General features: G+C 47.0%; 2 protein-coding genes across 4 annotated transcripts in view; one reads left to right on the top strand and one right to left on the bottom strand.

Annotated features, from left to right (window-relative positions):
• The first annotated feature begins 511 nt into the window (after positions 1 to 511).
• The window catches only part of VEPH1 (ventricular zone expressed PH domain containing 1), a 61,124-nt gene continuing 35,970 nt past the window's right edge, over positions 512 to 25,665 (top strand). For 2 of the 3 annotated variants that reach the window (XM_017831412.1, XM_017831410.1), the window contains exons 1-6: positions 512 to 813; positions 3,259 to 3,329; positions 6,696 to 6,976; positions 7,454 to 7,669; positions 10,480 to 10,654; positions 24,495 to 24,661. In XM_017831412.1, coding sequence (XP_017686901.1) covers positions 6,839 to 6,976; positions 7,454 to 7,669; positions 10,480 to 10,654; positions 24,495 to 24,661 — 696 coding nt within the window. In that variant the 5' untranslated portion in view covers positions 512 to 813; positions 3,259 to 3,329; positions 6,696 to 6,838. Of the gene's footprint in view, positions 814 to 3,258; positions 3,330 to 4,781; positions 4,938 to 6,695; positions 6,977 to 7,453; positions 7,670 to 10,479; positions 10,655 to 24,494; positions 24,662 to 25,665 lie in introns of those variants that run through there. The other variant, XM_017831411.1, reaches the window with a different exon arrangement.
• PTX3 (pentraxin 3) lies at positions 13,889 to 19,458 on the bottom strand. Its single transcript, XM_017831414.1, has 3 exons — positions 19,204 to 19,458; positions 18,195 to 18,722; positions 13,889 to 15,361 (listed from the first exon to the last, which is right to left on the bottom strand). Exons 1-3 carry the CDS (start codon positions 19,349 to 19,351, stop codon positions 14,748 to 14,750), a joined length of 1,290 nt encoding a protein of 429 aa, XP_017686903.1. The 5' UTR covers positions 19,352 to 19,458; the 3' UTR covers positions 13,889 to 14,747.

The following is a 25,665-nucleotide window of genomic DNA, read 5'->3' as shown; positions in this document are numbered from 1 at the left end:
TTGGGATGTAGGGGAGGTCTGAGTTAGGGCTGACTTGTTGGGAATCTGGGATTTCTTTAGCAGAGGGAAGTTAAGGGGAGAAGCATCCAGCCATGGTTAATGTGGAAGGGAAGCACAGTCAGGTGTGTGCAGAATGCCATGGAATGACTTAGAAATCATCCCTGCACTGCAGCTGCCAAGCTTTGGAGGTGTTCAGGTCCTGGGCACTGGTTCCACCTGGGAAGGGCTGGCTGAAGGTCTGGGAGCTGGGGAGTTGCAACGGGTGTCAGGTGAAAGGATGTGTCTCCTCCAGTGTCCTGCTCCTTCCCGACTTTTCTTTTGGCTCCTGTTCCTCCAAAGATGCTGACGGGGTCCAGCCTTCCCACCAGCCTCTGAGAAGAGGCCCCATAAGTAATATTAACTTCTGCAATTTCCTTGTTACTCTTAAGCAGGTTATTAATTAACTGAATGTAACCACTGGCTGTTGATAAATCCTTTTAACTAATTCAAATTCCATATTGAGCCCGGAGCGTTTTCACTCGAGCTGCTGCTGGAGTTAAGCTGGGTGAGGAATTAGTCCTGAGCTGTTTTTGAGTGCAGGAGTTGGGGAAAACGGAGAGAAGATATTTGTTTGCTTGATTCCACATGACAACTCCAGGGTAACTGAGCAGACTGTACGGTTGGGTTGACAGGGCTGTGCCAGCAGCCTCACATTCCAGAGGCAGGGGGATGGAAGGGGCACTGACAACTGCAATGGATCCCACCCGAATTTCTCCAAAGAGCGACAATTTGCCTTCAATTATTAATGGTTTTCAGAGGTTTCCCTTCTGAGAGGTATGAATAACTTAATGTGTGTTCATGTAACGTTTGCAATGATGAATAAATTAGTGCATGGGAAGAAACTGAGCAGCAGATCCAAGTATTAAATAATGGAAGAGGTTTTTGAGGAAATGTAGTCATTAACAGTGGGACTGTTGCTGGTTTTTCTCTGAGTTCTCAGTGGTTATTGGATGTAGAAATGTATTAGTGATGTTGGAAGTGCCACAGAAAGAAAAGCAGTGCCTCTGTGTGTGTGTGTGACAGCTGGACATGAACCTGCAGTGCTCCTGGATCATCCTGGGGCTCCCATGGGTTTCCTTTCCCTCCCCTCACTCGGGGGCACTTTGTCCCCTGTGCTGCAGAATTAATGTCTTACTTTAGGGGGACTTTGACATGCTGGGAATACACCTGCTCCCATTAAATCGTGAGCTGAAGAGACACTGGAGTGGATTCCCAGGTACCTGGGAGGAACTTCAGGATGTTCAATGATTATTCAGTGGCTGCTGTTTCAGGAGACTTTGAGGTTCAGTGGTTGTGCATTTATTTATTTATTGCAAAAAAACCAATTTTCACTGCCAGTGGCATTTTTCATAACAGGGTTCCTGTATTCTGACCCTATCCTGTGGTCCCTCATGCTCTGCCTCCTTCACCCTTTAGACAGAAATACATATTATTCCCTTTGTAAAATGTTATAAGGAGTTCTTTTTCTGTAACATCACTACAGTCTTGAAAATATGTCACAGATATAAAAGCCTGTTAAGCAACACTTAAAACTGAGCAGCTTTTGAAAGCACCACCGTGACAGTGAGTGAATTGGTGTTTGTTATGAAGCAGTTTATTCCATCTTGGCAGCGTGTTGTTTAGTTTAGTGTAATATTTTAATATCATTAAGGTATTTAGGCATGGGACTCTTACAAGACAGATCTGTCTTCCTGATGTTAAAAAATGCTAAGTCTTATGAAGTGTTATATTGGTGTGTGCTGAAACAGCAGGCAAACAGAAACCTTTGGGATTCCTTATGTGCTGAAAACTGCAGAAAGCTGTCTTGGCAGCACGTATTTATAAAAAAATTGTATTTATAGGTATTTATAATATAAAGAATTGATCAAGTTATCTGTTTGCTGGGAAGTTCCTAAGTCCATTCTTCCCCCTCTGCATCAGTGGGTTCTGCCTGGATTATGCAGCCAAAATTGCCTCAGAGGTGTGAAATCTGCTTCACTTCAAGCATCCCTTGCCCCACAGAACCTGCAGAGCAAGGCAGTTTATCACAGGGGGAGTTATTTACCCGCCTGGGAGGACACTGAACTTATTCCAGGCTGTGAGAGTGGTGCAGCCCTGGAACTCTGCTGGGAGGGATGAGCCTAAAAGGCTGTGTAATTCCTCTGATTATTCTGCAGTTCCTCCACAAGGATTCTGCTTCCTTGTGTGGAAGAGCTGGATGTTGAGAGCCGGTCAGCCCACGGCTCCAGGACTGAGCAAGGTGTTTCATTAATAAACCCCAGTTTTACCCCCAGCCTAATTAGTAGACTTCATAAGTTATTGTGTCATCATCTGGTCCAGCTCAGCATCCACGGGATTTCAGGACATGAAGTGTGGAAACCTGTCATGACAGAAAAAGAAAACAAGAGGCTTGTAGGAAACGATGTCTTGTGGGAAGAGCTGGAATGTGTGCAGCTGATCCCATGGGAACTGCTGTAGTCTGTTCACCCTGTGTGGAAATGATGCTCTTTCAATATAATCTTTAATCCTTTTCTTTCACTGAAAAATGTAAGGACTTTATTTCCAAATTTTGGAAGAGTGCTCTGTTTTAGTGAGTAAATGCTTTTCAAAAACACTAATAATTAGATTTATTTTTATAACATGGAGGGGAAAGGTTCTCTGAAATATCTGTAATATTTTGTCCGTAAATTGCGTATGTGAATGTTTTTGGAAATATGTCCAGGCCTTTTTTGTTCCCCTGGGTGGGCATGGTGGGGGGAAGGAAGTGTCCAACAGTCTTGGTGATATTAAAACTTCTGTAACTGTTTGAGACAGAAATTCCACAGAACAGATTTTTCCTGTGAGGTGGAGAGGAAGAATTTCAAGAGAAGGGAATTCTGTCTCAAATTCCAAGTTTTCCTTGGAGAGGATTCTAATCTTCCTCCTATTCATGGAAAAGGAAAATAAAATGAAATATGCAGTTGTTGCAAACATTTCTCCCCACCCTCTGAGAGGATGGAAGTCCAAACCAAGTCCAAACCTTTCTCTGTTCACCCCACGTGTGAAGAACATCCCCAACCCTCCAGGGTTTGGCAGAGCTGCTGTCCTGGTCTTTATGGGACTGTGTCCTAACTATTAAACCCTGTTTGGTAGAACCCTCAGTTGTGTTCCTGTGTATCCTGAGGTGTATTTCCAGTCTGCACACACAGTGCTGGAAAGGCAAAGAGTCTCTGATATTATTTTACTTCTACTTTCCTGTAGCATCTTTCCTCTGAGACATCCCAAGCCTTTCCCATAACCCCGTGTGCTCAGCATGGACACATGTCTGCCAGGTAAGGAAATGCATTTTATTGTTTCCTTTTCCTTTTTACAGATGCTCAAAGCCCTGGGCTCTGGTTTGCCCAAGATCCCCATGGTAAAGCAAGACCTTTGGCCTGCCAACCCTTCAATACCAAACTCTCCATTTAAGGGGAATTCTCGGATCACTTCCCTCTCCCGTGTAATTCAAGTTCCTTTTTTTGAGCCAGGTGCTCGTTTTACACCTTTTGATTTTCTTTCTTTAACGTTTCTTTAATCTTACCTTGTGTTCACCAAAGAGCTTTGGCACCTGTGCTGGCTTGGCCCCCGAGCACGGAACGGGAATCTCCATATGGGAATTGTGCTGCAGCACTGGAGGAGAACCACATGTGGTGTCCGTGGCAAACTGAGTGTCACAGAGAACAGGGGGGTTTGGGAAGTGCTGGGTTGGTTGGATTCACTCAGGAGCCCTGGCTGTGCCCTGGGTTTGGGGTATCCCTGAGCTCACTGCACCTCCAGCAAGTGAGCAAACCAGGAGATCCTGTGAGGTTCACTAAAGGTGAACTCTACTGGCTTGGGCTTCCTAAAATTCCTTAAATATAGTGAAGCTTTCCTTGATTTATGTTGCTTAGCATGGAATTAGATTAATAATATTATTGCACGGTTCTCCGAAGGTTGGATTTTGTTCATAAATAAAATTAGGCAACCATATTTACATTTCTTTGGAAGCTAAGGAAAACAATTTTTTTTTTTTGTAGAATTTCCTTCACTGAAAATATAAAAATTTTTATCCTCTCACTTCCTCTTTGGTTCAAAAGATATTTTTTCCTGTCCTTCTAATGTCATTCTGCAGGACCTGAGTTCCTGGTAAACTGGGAGACTCAGCCTTTTAGCTCAAAGTTCAATTGGCTTTTGGATGCCCTTAGGTCCAACTGCCCTTTTACATGGAATTTTTATTGTTAATCTTCTATTATTGGGGGAATTATTTTGCAAACAGACCAATTCAGTCCCTTCAAGCTCTGAAACCTGTCAGTCTGCCTTTCATTGTGATTGCTTGTGATAAGGAGCTTTGGTAAGAATGCTGTGCCTGCAGCAAGTGGAGACACTCACCTTGGAGGGGAACAGCTTCAAGGGCCCAGGGAACGTGTGGCCCTTTCAGCTTGTCATGAAAAGGGAAAGGAGGTGTTGAAAATCTGATCAAACCTTTGAATTAGATGTGGGACTGCACCAGGAACCAGTGGAAATGGCCTGTGTTATACACTGAGGCTTTTTTCCTGCCTGGAGTTGCTGCTTTCTTCCCCATGTTTTGGCCGTGGGAAGGTGTGGGTGATGTGGAGTCGAGGTGAGGTGGCCTCAAAGTGATGGGACATCCCTAACCCTAACCCTGAAGCAATTTAATCATCCAAACTGACCCTTTAAAAAAAAAAAAAAGGTAATTAAAAATGACACTTTATAAGACACATGATTGTTTTCCCTTCTCCCCAGTGCCAGCTGCCCATTAGCAGCAAACAGCACAACCTTGCAGAGAGCAAGGAGATGCTGAAGGAAAAATTTAATGCCTTTGCAAGGGAAGTGTTTTCAGCACTGTTACACAGTGTAGGCATTAGGAAGACTTGCTATAATTCCATTTCAAAGAGCTCGTGGTAAGTCAATGATTTTCTGCACCGTCCTTAGTGCTGTCTATAAAACCCACATCAAAATGTCTGTTCAGGTGGAGATCAGGACCTTTCCCGTGCAGAAACACACTGAGCAGAGTATAGTCTGCCAAAGGCCAAGGATCACAGAACACCCCGAGCTGGAGGGGACCCACAAGGATCGTGGAGCCCAAATCCTGAGGAAGGGGCTGCTGAGTTTCAGAGCAGCTGATCAAAGGGAGGGTTCAGTGGATCTTCCTCCCTGGAGCATTTCTCTGCATTTCGTGGGCACGTTTTGTTGTGCTGCTTCTGAGAGTGATGTTAAAAGCCAAAGCAAACTTCAGCCTCTCTTTTGTGCTCATGTAAAGGTTACAGAACGACAGCATTGATTCCTCTGGCCAGAAATTCTCCTCTGTAGCAGGTCTGTTCACTTGTTCTTTTTCTTTCAAACAGCGTGAGCTTACCGAGGGGTTTTTTTTTCCTCCTTCCCAGGGAAGTATAGCTTTCACCAACACAGAGAGTTCTGTTTTCTCCATTAAAAACAACTGCCCTCAAGTGGAGCGGGCTTTTGTGTTTAGCCCTGGAAACAGAGCAGCTCATTCAGAGATAAGGCCTCTCTGCATTTGGGTTCCTGCAGTCACCTGACAGAGCCATGGGTAACTTTTAGGCTGCTTTATTCTGCATTCCTGACGTGCCTCCCTCCTGGCACTGCAATGAACAGCCTCGGGTTCAGTGCCTGCCACCCCAGCCCGGAGCTTTCTGCCCGCCGTGCCCTCGGATGCTGCCCGGGGTGGCAGGAGGGCAAAGCCAAGGGTCAGGCTTTGTCCCCAGAGCACCTTTTCCCCATCATCGAGGATGGTCTGGGGGAACCCTGAGCAGGTAAAACCATCAGTTTGTGCCCGTGGCTTTTCCAGCTTTTATTTTTGAACTTGAGACTTGCTGAGAGCGAGAAGGATGGGCTCGATCTGAGCTCGCATCACCCCCGATCTGAGCTCACACCATCCCCGGCACTCGGGTGGGGGGTGGTTTGTGCCATCCAGCCTGTTTGTGCCTCGGGCTTTGCAGTCTCAGGAGCTCCTTTCTGCTTTCGCGTTTGCATGACCATAGGAATCGTTTTGGCAACAAAAGGGACCAGTTTTTTTTTCTAAACGAGAGTCGTTATCTTCTCCATCTTGCTAATAATGGCTTTCTGGAGTCAAGGCACAACAAACAACCCAAAAAGCAAAGGAAGAGGCTTCACCCACCTCCTGGAGCTCTGCTCTGCTGCTGACCATGGAAAGGTGTTTTGTAACCCTTGTCAGCTGGTCCAGTCACCAGCCTGCTCGGGTTATATTTATGCAGATGAAAAAAACTTAAGTTTATTTATTAAGCTGTGTATTGTTTCAAGCTATTTGTTGTTTAAGAGCAAAAAATCTCTAGTCGAAGGGTGGGGAGGCCCTGGCACAGGTTGCCCAGAGCAGCTGTGGCTGCCCCATCCCTGGAATTGTCCAAGACCAGGTTGGAGCAACTTGGGCTAGTGGGAGGTGTCCCTGCCCATGGTAGGGGGTGGAACAAGATGGGCTTTTAGGTCTCTTCCAGAATTCTGGGATTTTATGATTCTAAAAGGTCCTCCAAGATGCACTTTGTGTGCATGTGCTTGAGGACGTCCCTGGTTCAGGAGATCCTGTCTGAGGCTTTCACACACCATTTAAAAGCCTTTGCTAAGTTGGAATGTGACAGTCAATGCATTTGCTAATTTTTCTCTTTTTTTTTCCCTTTTCCTTTTAGATTGGGGCCAAGGAAGTCTTGAAATACACCCGAGATTTATTCCTCGTATTAAATTGATCCCTGCTCGCCAGGACTGTCTCCATCCTGTCCCCATCTGAGTGGTTCATGCCCATGGTGCCCTCAGAGGGTGGCTGAGCACAGCCATGCATCAGCTCTTTGGGCTGGTTCTGGCACAGAAGGACCTTTCCCGGGCGGGGGATCTCTTCTCCTTGGAGGATGCTGAGATCGAAGGGAGCCTCTCCGAAGCTCTGGAGCAAATCAGGATCATTAGTTCAGCTGCAGTAAGTGAAACACTGACCAGGATACTTTGTCACGAGATTAAATGTATAAGTAAAAAATTCAAAACAGGGACACACACAATTTAAGTTTCTATAAAAAAAAAAACCAACCACCTGAAGAGCAAAGTGTAAGACTTAAAAATGTGGTAACAAAATCCAGTTCCCCACAGCTGGATTTCCTTTAAAGCTATTTCAAGTTCATCTTTATAAGAATTTTTATTAATCAGTTATTTAAAGCATATTAAAGATTAACATGAGGTTAAATAATCCATACCTTCACAGCAATGAGAATTAAGACCTAAACCAGTGAGCTGCCCGTGGGATGAACTAATTTCTGTGTTTTTAATCCCACTGAACGTCCGTTGTAAAGGCGGAAGTGGGGAAAAGGGATCCTGTTACAAAAAATTCATGTCTTCGGGTGAATTTTGTGAGGTGCTTGAAACCCAGCTGACTGGGGGATGTCTTTTGAATTTGCCCCAGGACTACCAGAGCAATGACAACGACCAGGCCGTGGTGGAGATCTGCATCACCCGCATCACCACGGCCCTGCGCGAAACCGCCTCCATCGAGCGGCACGGCCGGGCCCTCGTGGCCCTCTGGGAGTCCTGCCTGGAGCACAACCTGAGACCCTCGGGCAGGGAGGAGGATGCACCACACGCCAAAATTGCCTCTGACATCATGAGCTGCATCCTGCAGGTAACACTGAAAGTTCCCTGCGTTACTTCCACCGAGCTGGAAGCGCCCTCGGTGCTCGTCCAGTTTTTGCTTTTAGAATGTGCTCGTGCTTTTTTGGGTGCACGGGAGGGATTGTGTTTAAAATCAAGGGCTTGACTCCAAATGTTAAAATACAGAGCATGGTAACACATCCTCTGAGGGGCAGTGGTGCATCAGGGGGTTGTGATCCTTCTACTTTCCTCTGGGAATGGCTGGATTTGGTGGGGACCGCGCTTTGTGGTGGGCAGTGCCCTTCTGGAGGGGTTGGATTTGGTGGGGACCATGCTTTGTGGTGGGCAGTGCCCTTCTGGAGGAATTGGTTGTCTCCCTTTCTGCCTCCTGCCCCTGGAGGTGAGACAGTAACCAGCAGCAGCACAGCTTAAACGTTCCAGATGAGAGACTGTATGTTGTGAAATCCTAGTTTATCTTTGTGGCACTTCAGAAATCAGATTTCAGAAGAATATTGAAGTGTTAAGTGGCTGCTCTAAACTTTCACTCTGTGGCTGAACCAAGCCAGCTCATCTCCAGAGTTTTGGGGACTGCACTGTGTTGCAGATTGGTCTTTTTGTGAGGTAATTGAAATGAAATGAGGTGGTTCATGGCATTATGGACAGCATTGGGTAGGAAGGGATCTTTAAGTTCTCTCAGTCCCACCCCCTGCCATGGGCAGGGACACCTTCCACTAGCCCAGGTTGTTCCAAGCCCCGTCCAATCTGCCCTTGGACACTTCCAGGGATGGGGCAGCCACAACTTAATTATAAAAGTACATTTGCTGCTCCCTGAAACAAAGCTGTTAATAGCAAGTTCCTTTGCCCCCCCCCCCCAAAAAAAAAGAAAGAAGGCATAAAATGAGGTTGGTGGGGTTTTTTTCTACAGTATGTGAGCGATGGTTGAGGCTGCAATGAAGATAATGAATATCTGCCAGCTGGGCTGGCTCTCCCAGCATGTCTCTGTTGATATGAACAGCAGGGAGGTCCTCGAGGTTTGCAAACATCACTAGATCATATTATTGAAATGTGGTCTTTATTATCACCTTCCCATTTTCTGAGTGTGCCTTCATGCCCTGATACTCATCGTGGAACAAATGAAACCTTTCTGCTTCCATCTGAATTCCAGCCTTTTCTTAACTAAGTATTTTATCTTTATTGTAGAGGGGGAAAAAAGAATTGTTCTTTGGAATTCTCTTAGATCTTTTAAATCCCAGTACAAGGGCCAAACCTTATCTTCCCATTCTTTTGTGGGGAGTAGCAGAGTAGAACTTGGAGGCAGCGTTTGGCTCCTGCTCAGTGGTGCCTCTCAGCCAAACATAACGAGGCATTATGTTGATTTAAACATGCTGCTGCGCGAAGCTCTATTTATTTTAAGGGCTTTTCTCATTAAAGACACAGTTTTTGGTCCCATGGAAGTTGCCAAAATGATCTATCTTGACATGAAGAAGTTTCTGCAGCCCCTTCTCCCTCAGGGGTCTCTGAAAGGGACTGTCCAATTCTTGGCAGGCCTCTGCTGCAAGGAAAAATCCTCAGAGCCACTTAAACTCTATGGAATAAGGAATAACAGATTTGGTTTTCCTCAGTCTAAATTTAGTCTTTTAAGTGCTGGTCCAGAAGGAAAGTCCAGAAAGTCTGGGCTGCCTTGCTTTGCACTGTTCTGTTGCCTTCTGCAACATCTGGGTTCCAGTGGTTGCCTGGGATTTCAGATGCTAATTAAATATAATCATATTGCAGGATTATTTTCAAAACCAGGGACGTGCTCCAGTTTCAAAGGGCTGTTCAAAAGTGAGTGGAGAAGAGAGGAGGGCACTGCTTAAGGAGGCTCCAGAGAGGCTGCAGGTCCTTGGTTACACACAAACATCCTGCTGGTTCCAAGGGCAGTTGGGGGGGATCTCAAGGGGGAATATACAGCAAATATGTATAGTTTGTACACAGGGTTTCATGTGTATAAATAGTAGCAGAAAACCTTTTCTGACCTGAATGTCAAAAGCCAAGTGTGTGTGCAGGTACCCTGAGATTCCTGAGGCTTGGTGCCCCTTTGGAAAGGGAAGTTTGTACTCCTGAAAAATGTCAGTTGTCCCTGGTGTTCAGAGAAATTGGGGTTGCCCAGAGAAGCTGTGGCTGCCCCATCCCTGGAAGTGTCCAAGGCCAGATTGGACGGGGCTTGGAGCAACCTGGGCTAGTGGAAGGTGTCCCTGCCCATGGAAGGAGGTGGGACAGGATGGGCTTTAAGGTCCCTCCAACCCAAACTATCCTGGAACTCAATGAGCTTAAAAAAAATGGAAATCTTACCTATGACAGGATAATTAATGATCAAACCCAAAGCTACTGCACTGTGAGCAGGTGTCCCAGTGCACTTACTGGCAGTGACTGCTCCAAGGTGTTTCCTATGCTTTGGGATGAGAATTCCTTGCTCTGTGTGGAGGATGGATACAGCTCCTGGTGTCTTCTCAGAGAACACCAGTCACCAAATGTCTCATTAGAAGTGTACAGCAGTTAGCATTTAATTAGTGCACTTCATCTCAGGTTTGCTCCTCTTCTAGCAGAAGACAAAAAAAGGTGCATTATGAACATTTCCCAGTGCAATAATTTTAAATTTCTTCATTTGCCCTTTCTTACATCTTCCTTCAATGGTGCTACCAGAACACAACCTTCCTTGACATGTTTTGTTTTGGGGTTTTTTTTGCTCTTTTCCCCTTGTTTTAATTTTCTTCTTCCTCCTCTGCTCAGCACGAGACTTTATATTAATGTTTCTTTTTTTTTCAGCTGCTTCTTTTTCACTGCTTTTTCCTTGTTCCACAGAATTACAACCGCCCCCCAGTCATGGCCTTGGCTGTTCCAGTGGCAGTGAAGTTTCTCCAGAGGGGGAACAAGGAGCTGTGCAGGAACATGTCCAGTTATCTCTCCTTGGCTGCGATTGCCAAAGTGGATCTGCTGGCTGAGCACACAGACACCATCGTCAGGAGCGTCCTCCAAGGTAGGAACGTGGACATTTGGGGGTCAGGATGTGTCAGGTGTGCATGGGATCCTGAAAAATCTCGAATTCCTAAAATCTGGAATCCTTCTGGTCGGGAAAGACCTCCAAGATCATCAAGTCCAACCATTAGCAAACACATTATACGTAAAAATATGAGGCACGTTTGTATAAAGCAGACATATGGAAATACCTACAAATGTGATAAAACAGGTTAGACACAAACTAATAACAGATTATCAAGGAATATGGGAATTTGCTGAACCCTGTTGACTGTGGAGGTTTTGTTATGGATTGGGTGACCCCTGGGGCAGGAAATCCAGCTGTACTTGTTAATATTCCTGACTAATGGACTTCAAATTATCAGCCATGATACGAGGCACTAGTTCTGGAGCTCTTATCCTTTCTATTAGTGTCCCTGGCAAGCCTCCAAAATAGAAATGGGGATGAAATTAATCCCATTCTGTGGCAAAATAGTCAGATGTAAGATAGAAAAGCTTTGTGGTAGTTCTTTAATTTTGCCTACATTGTTAGCTTTATATAGAATATTGTTGCTAATCTCCTTACATTTTATTTTTATGATTGAAAAAGCCAAAAATATTCATTCTTCTATAAAAGGAAATCCAATTTAATTGAAGTAATAAAGTTCCCAGTATTTGTTGTAGTACAGTGCTACTGCAGTAGTAAATTCACTGTTTTGCTTCAAGGATGGGTAATAATTAGACAGTTACTGCTAATTAGTGCTATTAAAAGAAGATTATTATGGAGATGTTAAGCACTCAAATTAAATGTGTGCATTCTTTATCAAGTTATTATTTCTTATATTCTTTTAAGACTTGGCATTAGTATTTATGTGCTGACATTGTGCACTGTCACTCAGTGGTAGTAATAAAGGAAATAAAGGGAATTTAGTCACAGGTTTGGGAAAAGGTTTCAGCACGGCTGAGTTGTGTACTTACGTTGTTCCACCAGCAGATGTTGCTGTGGATATCAGGTTTGGGAATTGCAGCCGGGAAGAGGGCACCGAACAGCGAAACGATTTGTTTTGCGAAGGGGCTCGATCGCGCTGTGCATAATTCGTGTTTCAGGCATGAAAAGCTGCGTTTGCAGCAGGCTGAGAACTGCCCTTGCAGACTGCTTGCTGAGGGGAGAGGGAAGCTGCTGAGGATGGATTTCCAGAGCAGTTTCTGGAGACAAAGGGCCTTGTTCTGGGGCTGCCCAGCACGGCCGAGCCTCGTGGCACCAGGGCAGAGCAGCTCTGGCCCCTTGCCGGCGACTGCCGGAGCCAACTGGATTTTGTGATTACTTGGGGCAACTCTTTGGCTGCATAATCAGGTTCTTATCTCCTCAGCTAAAAAAGAGCACTTTGGAAGGAGTGTTTCACTGCTCTGTTCCAGTGAACTCAGCTCCCAAACACGCGCCGGCTGTGCCGGCGATGCCGCAGACCCGTGCCCGCTGTGCCTGCACCTCCCACGGGCACCAGGGACCACACGGAGCTATTCCTGCTCCCAGGGGACAGCAGCAACACCACCCTGTGATCTGAGAGTCCCGTGGCTGCTCCCCCTTCCAAAGGCACCATGGGGATGCTGCATCCAGCAGAGCCTTGCGAGAGGGCAGGGCTGGGCTCAGCACCCACCCCAGCCCCACAGGGCTTACCCTGCTCCTCCACTTCTCCATCCACAGTGCAAGGGCAGGGCCATGGTGGCTCTTCCATGTTTGGAGCCCAAAATCCCCCCAAAATACTATTTGGTGTTTGTTAAACTTGGTGTTTTCCAAACAACCAAACTGCTGGCCAAGAAAGAACATAGTTGAGTGAAGAAGGAAGGGGAGAAGTGTGAGTTGTGGTGCTGGGCTGTGGGAAAGCTTTGCTGGTCCACAGAGGTGATAAAGGGAGAGCAAAGCAGTTGGAAAGAGGAAAGTTTTCCAGCTGAGTCAGTGGGAATGGAAGGACTGGCTTTGCACTTGGTCCTCTGCCAAACCAGAGCAGAGACAGGAGAAGGATCCTTCCCAGACAGAGCTTTTCAGGTATGAGATACAGCAGGAAAAGCAGCCAGGAAGGATTTCTGGTGATCTTCCTGAGGAGTTTCCTTTTTCTGCTGCATTTCATGGACATTTGTTTTCATTTAATGGAGGTAACTGAATGGGAAGGGGATTTGAGAGTGATTTTGCCCTTGCACAATATTGGGACCTGAAGTGTTTTTATAACTCTGAGGATCTGTTTTCTGGCTGCCAGCAGATGAACACAGGTAATATTTCCTTGTTCTGTTGTTAAGGTTATTCACAGATATTATTTAGGAAGGGATTTCTGTCCAGTTTACTACTAAGCATTTATAACTTAGATCCAGTTTTATTGCAGGGTAATAGGAGAAATTCCAGCAATCAGAGCAATTACTTTTCCCTTAAACAGTGCTGCCAGAAATTTGGAGCAGGTAATATAACACTGGGTATGAAGCACAACCCCCTTCAATTGCACAGTAAAGGGGAATTTACCTTGTCATGGCTTTTCCTTACTATTTTTGTGTCCTGGAACAAGGATCTGGAGTCGTGTTCAGGAAGGAGTGTAGCAGCAACACGCCAAGAGATTTTTCCAAGTGTGTTCTCAGGACATCTGTAGAGAATGAGAAAGGCAGAGAAACGTGGGAATAGAGAAGAAGGATGGCCTGCTTCCAGGGGAAATGAGAATTGCTCTGAACAAGACATCCCTCATGATAACTTGTTCAGAGGCTTCGGCAGCGCGTGATGCTCTCGTTGTAAATGGTTACGGATCCAGTGAGTAGCTATTCATCATCCCCTGCTCGGGCTCTACTTTCTACGTGGAAATCACCCCTGCAGTCTGGGCTCTGCACCTGCTGCCTGTGCTCTGTATCCAGCCCTGGGTTTTTATTGGGTTTGGGATGAGCTTGTGAGAGGAGAGGAGCAAATCCCTGGCACTGAGAAGCAGTTCCTTGTACAAACCTCCTGTCAGCAGCAAATGCCTTTGGGTGTCTAAATGTACCTTAAAACTGAGTCTGTCCTCAGAGGGCAGCATTATGGGGGGGGACTGATGGATTTTTATTTGAGGATATCCCAAACCAAACCAATCCTTCCTTCAGCCTCCAAGCACTGTCCTAGCACAGCCTCAGCTCAATGCACATGAGGATCCCTCTGTTTTTATGAGAGGTCACTATTTCTATGCTTTTTCTAGAACTATATGGTTCAAAACATGGGAAGATTCCCACATGGGACTTGGTTTCAGAGTTTTGGTTCATGAGAAGCATGGAGAGTTTTAGTTTAGTAAAGTATCTTTATTTACAGAACAACTTTACAAAAATAATTTCAATAAAATTATCACAAAGTCCATTTACAATATAATACAGCTGCATGTTCTCCCAATGTAACATCAGATTATGATGGGGAATATTACTTTGATATCAATCCATGGCATAAATAATGATTTAAACAAGGAGCTAGTTTTGTTATAGTCTACAAATGACTAACAACGATTAATAAGCAACACATTTCTTGACTTAGGTGGTTCCTCTGTACAATTCACATTAATGCTGTAGAGCCCGAGGGCTGGAGGAGCCTGGAAGATCATGGAATCAGGAATGGTTTGGGTTGGAAGGGACTTTAAAGATGATTCAGTTCCACACCCTGCCATGGGCAGGGACACCTTCCAGTATCCCAGGTTGCTCCAAGCCCCGTCCAGCCTGGCCTTGGACACTTCCAGGGATGGGGAATCCACATCCTCTGTTCTGCAGAGAAGGGTCAGGTTTCCCTCAGCAGGGATGTCGGGAGCACCCTCTGACTCCCGAGTGTCCAAAGTGCCCCTCTCTCTGATCCGTCAGAAAACACTGTGCTGGACAGACAGAGCTGCCAGACCTCAGGGACAGCTTTTCCAATGTCCTGCCTTGATGTGTGGGATCTTTTCAGTGTTTTCCCAAAACAGCAGGCAGAGATCCGACCCCATCTCCACAGCGCCTCATTTTGTAAACTTGCAATGCTGATCTTCCTTGGGAATTTGGGACGTGGGCTCCTACAGCTCTGTTTAGTTGGAGTGCTGGTGTTCAGCTCTTTGGGAAATACATTCTCTGTGCAGAAACAGCCGTGCCAGGGTTTAGGACACGTACTGGGCTCCTCCATAGGGCAGAACCTCCGTGACCCCCCACCCCACCACGTTGCCCCTGGTGCCACACGCGCCCTCCCCGCTCTGTGCCGTGATCTCTGGGGCACTGAGCACTCTGTCCCACAGGTTGAAGCCAGTTAGTTTTCCAGAGAAGGCTAAAGCTTCATCAAACCCCCCTCCGACGCAGCAGCCGTTCTTCTCCTGCCCGATCTGCAGGATCCCTCCGTCGGGAACGGTGTGAGCGCTGGCAATGTCCAGGGCACTGGCTGCCAGCTCCCCCTGCACCCACAGGGCTGCAGATCCATTCTCGGAGCTCCATGTGCCACACAGATGGACCCACTTCCCAGGAATAACTGCATTTTGGGCAGCCACCTTGTGCTGGCCACCCCCGACCACGAGCACTGCGGAGTCCCGGCGGAGGTAAAGCTGGATTTCATAGGGATTGAACTTGGTTCCATAGGAGAAGACAATGGTTTTGTCCAAAGCCTCGGTCACCCTGATCCAGATACAGGCAGTGAAGGAGTGAAGGGTCATTCCAGCAGTTGGGTGGACGCTCCCAAATATCTTTTTGGAACGCATGGGGAACAGAATTGCGGTTTCACACCCTGGGGAAGATTAAAAAAATCGTCAGGGAAATAGAAACTGGTCTGCTTCTGTGTGCACAGGTGGGACCTTTGATATATCATGGAATCATTAAGGTTGGAAACGACCTCTAAGATCACCAAGCTGTCGCTGCCCCATCCCTGGAAGTGTCCAGGATGAAGCTTGGAGCAACCTGGGCTAGTGGAAGGTGTCCCTGCCCATGGCAGGGGGTGGCACTGAATGGGCCTTAAGGTCCCTTCCAACCCAAACTGTTCCATGATGGGGCTTCCCAAGGATCTGTACGGAGCAGTGCCCCCTGGGAGAGCAGCTCTTTTGCTGCCTCACCTAAAGAAGTCAGCCTTGAACTGGGCAGTTGTGGCAGTAACCCTCCCTTAGGTCTTGGTTAAGCCTCTGAGTTCTTTTTAAGTATTAAATAGTGAAAATAACCTTGTGGTGAGGGGCTGAGGTGAGTGAGCCATCAAACAGCAGGTTTGGATACCGTGGCGTTCCTGGGATAGAGTGGAGGCTGTGGCTGGAGGAGGGAATTGCTGGGCTGTGTCCTGAGGTTGTCTCATGGATAACTGGGCAGCAGGGGAGGACAAGAGCTACCAAAAAGTAGCACAGGGAGTGTCGGCAGGAACATGCTGAGATGGGCTTATTTATTTAATACAATGACTCCCTGTCCTGACCCTGCCTTTAGGATTTTTGGTCAGTAACATTCCTGGGCACTGGGTAAATGTGGGAAATGTATAAGACGACTCATGATTTTAAAACAGTTCATCTCTCATGTCTCATTAATCAGGGTGTTGATTAATAGAAATTAGATTAGTTAAAACCACTGACAGGACTCTGTGAAACTTGGAAAAGTAGCTGATGATGACTAAAGCCAAGACACTTTTGGTATTTTATGTGCTGTTCCCTAGTTGTATGTAAATTAATGTCCAAGGTGACATGGGGGAAGAATCAGCCCCTTCTCCAATTAAGCCGCTTCATTTCCTGTCTAAAGGAGCTGGAGGATCTGAAATGCCTAAAACGTGTGTGGAAGTTTGTGCTCCAGGGAATGAAGGACTCTTTGTGCCCTCCAGGATTGCTCTGCTCTGGTATTTCATGGGCTGCTTCCCTCCAGCTTCCAGCAGATTTTACATCTCTCCACTGGCCCTTTTGAGGAGGAGCAGGGTGAGCGAGCAACTGCTGGGGATGCTCCTTAAAATGCTACTTAGGAGCACTATTGTGAAAAAGCTTTTAATTAGCGGGCTTTCAGGCTTTATTATCAAAGCCTAAACAAAATTAAAACCAGCCTCAGCGAAGAACAAAAAGTGTGATTAGAAAATCCCTCAAGAATAGGGCTGGCAGGAATTCAAGAAGTGAGAAATTAAAGTCAGTTGCTAAAAATTCCCTAGAAAAAAATAAACCCGGAGAGAGGCTCTGGAAGTACTTAAAATGTAGCCTTTAAATTGAAAACTATGAAGGTTTTATATAAAATCATGTAGGAACCAGTGGAAATAAAGTGAATTTCCACTGCTGAGGTTGAGATGCTTGGTGCAGATCGGGTTTGTTGCTCTCACCTAGTGCAGAGTAGCTGAGTGAGGCTGGCTGGGCTACAGGAGAAGATAAGGAATGAGATCATGCTCTGGAAGGCAAGAGGTTTGAGTTTGGGGAAAAGAGGAATATGCTGTAAGATGTACCCCCAGCACACAGAGGTTACTGAGGTGTCGTGATAAAGGAGTGAAAGCAATTTACTCTTAACGCTGGATGGGTGTCTGGCGTGAAGGGACAGATTCAGGGGAGCTCATAAAGCACTTTGATGGGAATTATGTTGTGTCTGTGGAAGTTTAGCAGTTACAAGCTGTTCCTTCTTGCTCCCCTGTGTAAGATCTCACTCAGGAGATGCTGCTGCAGGTCTCTGGTAAGGCTGGTGTACCTGCACCTCCACCTCCCCACACACCCACTCCCCAGGACTCTCTGAGTGTAGATTTCTATGGGGCTTTTAAGCTGTAATAACTTAGATTTGTGGCAAACACAGCCATTAATCAGCTTTTAGAGGCAAGGCAGTGACAGCTCACTGATATCCAGTGTAGCTGTATCATGCAGGTAGCAGTTGTGCACCCACACTTCAAACAGATGAGGGGCTGCTCTGCCACAGCCAAGTTGCTTTTTTGGGTGTCTCATTGCACTGCACAGAAAACTGAGGTGGAATTTGAGGTATGAGCTCATCTTTCTGTGGTCACCTTGCTTGCTGAGCAGCGCAAAGGCTTTGGAAGGGCAAAAATACCCCCAAACCACCACCCCGGTGTTCCTAACGGACCCATCCGGAGGAAGGACTCTGCCCTGACAGTTGGGTGCAGGGGATGTGCCCTCCCTGCTGTGGAGGTGTGCCTGGCTGGCTGACACCAGTCCTCTGCTCTGGGGCAGCTGGAGTGGGTGAGGAGGTGTTAATTTAGGGAGAAGAAGGAGTGGGAACATGCAGGGAGAGAAGAGGAGAGCTCAGTAATGCACGTGCATAGGTGTTACCAGCTGGGCAGGTAAAAGGTGTGAGAACATAATTTGGATGTTTAAAATATGTTTGCTGAGCTGTTTTGATCTGGGAGAGCCTGGAGGTGGGATCCTGGCTGGCTTTGCCCTGTGTAAGGACTTGAATTAAGCCCTGCTTTGATCCCACCTTTGACAAGCTCAGCACCTCTTTTCCCAGAAGTTAATGGGTTTCCCCCCCTTTCTGTACAGACTGTTTAAAGCTGCCCTGCTGTTCCTAAGGTTTCTTTGGAGTCCTGTGGAGAGGGAGGTGCTCAGGAGGGTGTTTGTAGGGTCCCTGTTTGGACAGACCCCCGAGGAGCTCTGGTGAAGCTCCTGTGGACTCACCTGCTGGCAGCAGGTGCTGAGCTGCCCATTGCTGCGACACCTTCAGCTCAGCCCGGGTCTGCTGCAGCTCCTTCCACAGCGAGTTCAGGAGGAGATTGTCCCCTCTGGTGGCATCCAATTTATCCTGCTGCAGAGCTGTCTCCTGCTCCTCAGCCCTGCCCAGCCAGGCGCTCTCCAGCCAGCCCAGCTTCATGGACAGGTTGTGGCTCAGCTGCAGAACGTGCTCCAGAACCTTTCCCTGCTCAGACTCCCGAAGCCTCTTGGCCTCTTCAGCTTGGTCCCTGGTCCTCAGGAGCACCTGCTCTACCTGGGACACGATGTGGGAGGTGACTTTGTCGAGGGTGGCGGCGAAGGAGCTGGCGAGGTTGGTGGTGAGCTGGGTCAGCTCTGCCCTCAGGGTCTGCAGGTCCACCTTGGGGAGCTCGTCCACCGCCTGCAGCATCATGTTCTCCTTCATCTGTGAGTTCTCCAGCATGATGAACAGCTTGTCCCACTCGGTGTGCTCCCGCTGGCAGTCGCACGAAGCAGCTGGAAGGCAAGATACAGATGTTGCTGTTCCTTTGTACTTAGTTTTAAACAGAAGGAGGTTGACAAAATCTGGCTCTGGGCAAGGCTTATGTGCTCCAGACTGTCCCAGAATCATGGAATTACAGCTTGGGTTGGGTTGGAAGGGACCTTAAAGACCATCTAGTTCCAACTCCCCTGCCGTGGGGGGAGTGAGTGCATTTCCCTCTATACAGAAACAGAAAAGTAAAATAGTGTGTTTTAAAGCAATTCTAAAACTGTCATTGACAGTCTTGTGCAGGAAAGCTGAAAAATTAAGAATATAAAGCAAATTCTAAGGTACCTCATCCCAGTGCTTTAGCACTGTTATCCATAATAACCCATTGGTACAAGCACAAGCTTCTCCCTCTGAAAAAAAAAATGCTTGCAATAATAACTATTGCAAGAGCTGGGCAACAAAGAATGCAATTCTGCATTTCCACAAATTTGGTTTAAATTCACTTACTGTCCTCGGTGCCAGGGGCTGGAGCCTCAATCTCGTTATCCAGGTTCACGTACATGAGGTCGTAGTCGTTGTCTTCCTCCAGGGCAGAGCCAGAAGCCCTGAGGACACAGAAGAGCGTGAGCAGAGAGAGTATTTCTTGGGGCAGCATTCTCCCAGCAGCTTCCCGGAGATCCCTGGGCTGTCTGGAGCTGCGCTCGGGTTTAGCAAGGCCGGGGCTGGGAGGGAGCCCCTAATAAATGCTGAGAGCGCCTCAGCCCGAATGAATGAGCAGCCCCCGTGCCAGTGGTGTAACCGGAGCACTCGGGGCTGTTGGTTTTGGCCGGGAGAGAAGGGGGCGTGCAGTTTGCTCAATCCCAGCCTTCCAGGTTCCACTGGGGGATGTACTGACTCGTGGAGGGGAAAAGCGGGGAAAAAGCTGCTCCTGGAGCCGCCGCTTCCCCCGAGAGCGGATTTCTGGGACGTGCAGCAATGCAGGGGTGGAAGCACTCGGAGTTCGCTGCCTGGATTGGCTGTGCCGGGCTGTGTTATTTGGGGGAAAGAAAGCGCTCCCTGCAAGCTCGGTTTGTGCTCGGTGTGTGCCAGGGCTGGGGAGGGGACTGCGAGGAAAATAAACATACCTGGAGCTGCTTTGGATACACGTGGCTGGTTTGACTAAATAGTGCAGCTTTTTTGGATGGTTATGTGATGTTACATAATAAATTCTATTATATACTCACAGTTTATTGCTTTAAGCAGTAAAAGAGAACTCTTAAGGACAGCTTGTTGGAGTTTTGCTTTTCCAGCCCTAATTACCCCTAACCCCCCCATAACTGTGTGGATAATCTGTTAGTGCTGGATCTGGTTTTGGGAGTGTGTAAATCAGCAGCTGTACGGTCAGAGCTGCGTCTGTTACCTTTGAAAAAGCAAAACAAGGCACTGTTGGATAAGACATTAATGTAGTGGAAGGATTATTGGTGCTAATCTGGTTCGAATTCCATAATCTCATCAGTTCAGTGGGCCATTAATCATTTCAGAGATGCATTGCTCAGGTGAGATGAGGGATAATATGGTACAAATTATGTATTGCCTATGAAATATCCAGAGAATAGCAAAAAAAAAAAAACCAAACATGTAATTATATCTAACTTGCAATGTGTGTTCCCTTTCCATTTGTGTCTCTGCTTTTGCTCATGCAAACCTGGGTTACCTGTGCCTTGGATATTGGGGAGAAATCTTTCTCTGTGAGGGGGGTGAGGCCCTGGCACAGGTTGCCCAGAGAAGCTGTGGCTGCCCCATCCCTGGAAGTGTCCAGGGCCAGGTTGGATGGAGCTTGGAGCAACCTGGGCTAGTGGAAGGTGTCCCTGCCCATGGCAGGGGGAGGGAACTGGATAGCTTTTAACCCACTCAAACTCTTCTGTGATTCTCTGGTATGGGGGTTCCTGCCACTGTGGGCCCTCCAGCTGCTCTCCTGAGAGTGTAAATAATAAATAGCAACGTCAAAGCAATATTTTAGAAACCTGGGAAGTCTGGTAAAGTAGAGGTGATTGTTATTTTTGGGAGGAATTTCTCCCTGGAAAGGGTGGTCAGGCACTGGCAGGGGCTGCCCAGGGAAGTTTGGAGTGCCCACCCCTGGAGGTGTCCCAGGAAGGCCTGGCTGTGGCACTGAGTGCTCTGGGCTGGGGGACAAGGTGGAGATGGGGCACAGGGGGGATCCATGGGCTGGGAGGGTTTTTCCAACCTCAGTGATCCTGGGATTTTCAAGTAGGTATATGCCTAACTTGGGTTACTCTTGGTGCACAGGCTTTGTCTTTGGACACCCACTTTGGAGTGAGGCTCAAGCCCAGCTGTGGGACTTTGAGAGCTCCTCTGTCCATGTGACACTGCCACGTGCTCCCAGGCTCGTGGCTTTTCCCAAGCTCTCTGTGCTGCTGGGATGGGCAGAGCAGGGCTGGAGCACAAGGCAACCTTTTCCATTTCTGGGTGCAAGGAAGGCAGCCAGGAAGGGGTCTGTGGCCTGGGCTGGGCTGGGCTGGCACCACCACGACACACCCACACCATCGTGGTTCCTCCTCCTGCCTCTCAACCATCAGCTGTCCCCAACTGGAGGCTGGTTTGTGCCTGAGTTGCATAATTCCCAGTGTGTGGTCTGTTGGAAAGTCTGAGAAAATCTAATCTGGAAAGTATTGGGGGTAAGGGAGGTGGGGATGGAAGAGGGAAGGAAGGTAGTTAAGGAGCTGAGTAGGATGTTTTTCCATTCTCAGACAACAAATGTGTTTTCAGGCACTTGGTTTAGTCTGAGACAGATGAAGCAAGATTGGTGAAAAGTGAATTATTTGTAACACACAATATCACCTCTGGCTGTGATCTGAGAACCAAAAGGTGGGTGAGCTGTGTGTGTAAATCCCTCAGAGACAAAAAAAGGTGTGACAAACAAACAGCAAGAGGTACTCAGAGCTAACTCAAACATGAAAATACCAAAGAGTAGCCAATTGGGTTGTGCCTAATGACCTTTCAGGAGCTCTGTGGAGAACAGACACGAGCTGTGGTATCAGGGGGATTGTTTACACGTGTGTATACACAGGTTATCCAGTTAAAAGCAATTCCCTGTCAGTGAGGTCACTTCAATATTGCTGCAAAGGGATGGGTTTGCTCCTAAATTGCCTTTGCTTTTCATTTATCTTGGTTAGTGAATATAAACCCAGCAGTGTTGGCTTCAGGAAACTGCCCAAATCTGTGTTTGCACAAAGTGGTTTTTGTTCAGAGAGGCTCTGTGGCTGAAATCCATCACCTTGTGTCACATCCAATTGCATCACTGCCCTGATACAGCCCACACTTCAAAGGCTTGTTTTCCCAGATTAAATAATTAGTCTTACTTTCCAGATCCCTTCCTATCTGTGACATCCCAGCTTAGGCAGTAGCATGTCCCAGGTTTTAGTGTCTTTGCTTGCTTAAAGCTGTTATTTTTGTTGCTCTCTGTTGAATTCCTTCCCACCACACTTCCATAGTTGAGATGACTTTTGCCTGTCCAGGAATAGGGGAATTTCTTCTTTTGCCATTGTTACAGCTGCTGAAATTCTACTGGAGCTTAAGGGCTCTGCTCCATATGGGCAGAAAACTTCCAGTGGAAACTAAACAAGGGCAAGTGCAAAGAAAAGACTTATTTCTGCGAGCACGACGTTGTCCAGAGGGAAAATAATTCTTAGTGTATCCAGTGCAAAGCGTTTCAATTTTGAACTATGGTGTGAGTCTAGAAAAGTTCAAGTAAATACATCCTCTCACCTTTTTGTCACAGAATCACAGTTGAGTTGGGAGGGACCCACAAGGACCATCCAGTCCAGACACCCCAACAACCCCACCCTGTCCCTGAGAGCGTTGTCCAAACCCTCCTGGAGCTCTGGCAGCCTTGGGGCTGTGCCCACTGCCCTGGGGAGCCTGGGCAGTGCCCAACCACCCTCTGGGGGAAGAACCTTTCCCCGAGATCCCAGTTCTCCCTGTGGGTGAGTTGGTGCCCACAGTGCCTTGGTGGTGACACTTTTTAGGTGGATTCACTTGTAACATCTGGAAGAGACTTGCCCAGAGAACGTGGGTAGAAAATGGCCAGAATGGAGCATTTTGCTCATCTTTTTAGGGTCATTCATCAACAAATCCCTTTCATTTGCCAGTGGCCTTTGTGATTGTTCACAGAACAGAACAAGACCCAAATCTGCCGTGTCCACGGGGTGAGAGGTGGGCTCTGACCTTGCCTTTGGTTGCACAGAGGGCTCAGAGTGGCCTTCAGGGAGGAGCCAGGGATTCTCCAGGCAGGAGAGGATGCAGAAGTGTGGCTGGCTGGAGACACTCCCCCGGAGGTGAAGGACCCCTGAGGGATCATTACGAGCTGTTTGACTCACAGTTGTCTGAACCTGCAATGAATTACGTTCGTTTCTTGGCCCAGGGGGGACGTTCCAAGACCCAGCCGTGTCCTGGGGTGCGTTTGCTGTCTCTGGCAGGAGCCCGGCGTGCTCCAGCCTGAACCCAAATATCCTTTTTCTGCCATCCATGAAGAGATCTGCTTATCTTCCCAAATTACATGGCTCAGGTTTAAATGGGAGAAAAAGCAGCAGGCCAGAGAGCAGTTCCTCTTGGAAACCAATCCAAAGAGACCGTGAGCACTTCCAAGGCTTTGCAGAAAGGAGCCACACTAGGTTGCAACACGCAGATGTTTTCCATATGTTGCTCAAGTGAAACTTAAATCCACGGAGGCAGGCGTGTACAGCACTGGGGGGTTATGGATTTTGGTATGAGCCTGGCCTTCAAATTGAATTATGCACAGACATCTTCAGGAACCGTGTGAGAGAGGGTTCAGCTCTGCCTGCAGTCGACTCTCCCTGGCTCCCTTCTCCTCCTGGAAATGGCATCCTTAACTATTTCTGTACAAGTGCATATTTAGTTCTCTTAATAACCAACTATTCTTTCCATGTGCTGCCTATTTCATGTGAAAACCTGAATCTCAACAAAGGAGAATTAGAGCTTTTTTCTCTTTTTTTTCTCTTCTTTTTTCACTTCTTTTTTCACTTCTTTTCTCTCTCCTTTTCTCTCTTCTTTTCTCTCTTCTTTTCTCTCTTCTTTTCTCTCTTCTTTTTTCTCTTCTTTTTTCTCTTCTTTTTTCTCTCCTTTTTTCTCTTCTTTTTTTCTCTTCTTTTTTCTCTTCTTTTTTCTCTTATTTTTTTCTCTTATTTTTTTCACTTCTTTTCTCTCTCCTTTTCTCTCTTCTTTTCTCTCTTCTTTTCTCTCTTCTTTTCTCTCTTCTTTTCTCTCTTCTTTTCTCTCTTCTTTTTTTCTCTTCTTTTTTTCTCTTCTTTTTTTCTCTTCTTTTTTCTCTTCTTTTTTCTCTTCATTAACTGAAATCACACTTAGTTTGGTCTAGGGCTCAATTGAGCATCATCCCAATCTGAGAGCTCATTAAGCAGCATCCTCATGATACTGCACTTGAGAAATAAAATGATAATTAATAGTTTTTTTTTTTTTTACACTTCTGTTGTTACACCTGATTCATTCTATTTAGGTTATTTATTGGGCTTCTTGGCTAGGTACGTAATTTTCTACGGTGCTTTTTATGCCTCCCTGGTTTTGTACAGATGATCCTTCCAGGCCAGGTTGGAGCCTGGAGCAACCTGGGATAGTGGAAGGTGTCCCTGCCCACGGCAGGGGGAGGAACTGGTGTTATTCTCAAGAACTGGTGTCTGTGGGTGTGTGCAGGTTTTGTGGGGCTCTCTGCAGGTGTAGGGCACTGCCCACCAGCAGCCCCTGCCCTGCCCTTGCTGTGTCCCCAGGGAACTCGATGCTGCTCCGTGTCCTGCCCGCGCTCTACGAGCAGCAGCCGCGGCCGATCGCGCTCCGGCTGCGGGACCTGCTGGCACTGACGGCCCAGCTGGACCAGGCGGAGCAGCTCCACCTCCTCAGGCTCCTCCAGGCCATGGCCAGGAACAGAGAACTCGGGGTAAGCACCTTGGGGGTGGCTCACTGCCCCCCTTCTGCAGGGCTGTAGTGTTCAGATGGCTCGGGGAGGTCTGGGCCAGCAGTGAGCCGTCCTTACGACATGCAGGCAGTGACTTCCCATGCTACTTCCACAGAATTCTGTGATTCCGTTCCAAATTCTCCAGCTAGTCATAAGGAGAGCATAACAGCGACGCTGCTGGACCAAAAGGTTTGGGTTAAACCATTTGTTTTCAATGATTTTGGCTCTTCCTCTGCCATGGGAGTGTGAATTCCCATAACTGTGTTTCTGTCAGAGGACATGAGCTGTATTGAAATACATGTCAAGGAAGATTAAAATGAGTTAGGAACTGATGAGAACTGATAATCCTCAACAAGGAAAACTAGAAGAATGGGTTGTTTTATGCCCCACTTCTGTGTCAAAATGTCTTTCACACAGATGCAGGTCCCATTGGATCTGAGGTGCATTACTGTGCATGTGTGTTTACACAAGAATTAATTACTCAGTGCAGAGTTGTAAACACTCCATCCTGTTTGTAAGATGATTTTAAGCCTCAGCCTCCTCAAAATTGGGTTGTTACAAGAAATGACAGCTCACCCATGGCATGTTTTTTAGGCAGTGAGGATCTTGCCCTTTGTTTTCCCCTCTGTTCCAGCTCTTGACCTTGTCACGTCCTTTAGTTTCCTATGGAAACAAAAATTTCTACAAGTCCTTTAATTTACTGTATCATTGGGGAAGGTTGAGTCTTCTGTTGTTTTAATCAATAAAATATAGTCTGGCCTGGAGGGAGGGAAATATAAGGGTGGAGGTTTGATTTTTTTTTTTGAACAATTGGCCATTTCCTTACTTATTTATGCATAACTGCCATATTTCAAGGCTAAAACTTACCCTTATTCCATATGTTGAGCTGAACTTGGGTTGACCCCTATGCAAAGGTCAGCAAGGGTGGAAAACTATTTTATTGAATCAAAGTCTAGTGGTTTATTTTTATCACTCCAGTTACATCT

This window comes from Lepidothrix coronata, unplaced genomic scaffold (assembly GCF_001604755.1).
Source record: "Lepidothrix coronata isolate B3197 unplaced genomic scaffold, Lepidothrix_coronata-1.0 Scaffold190, whole genome shotgun sequence".
NCBI classification, from domain to species: Eukaryota; Metazoa; Chordata; class Aves; order Passeriformes; family Pipridae; genus Lepidothrix; species Lepidothrix coronata.
The sequence above is the reverse complement of the archived record's forward strand: the minus strand, read 5'-3'. Positions and strand labels throughout refer to the sequence as shown.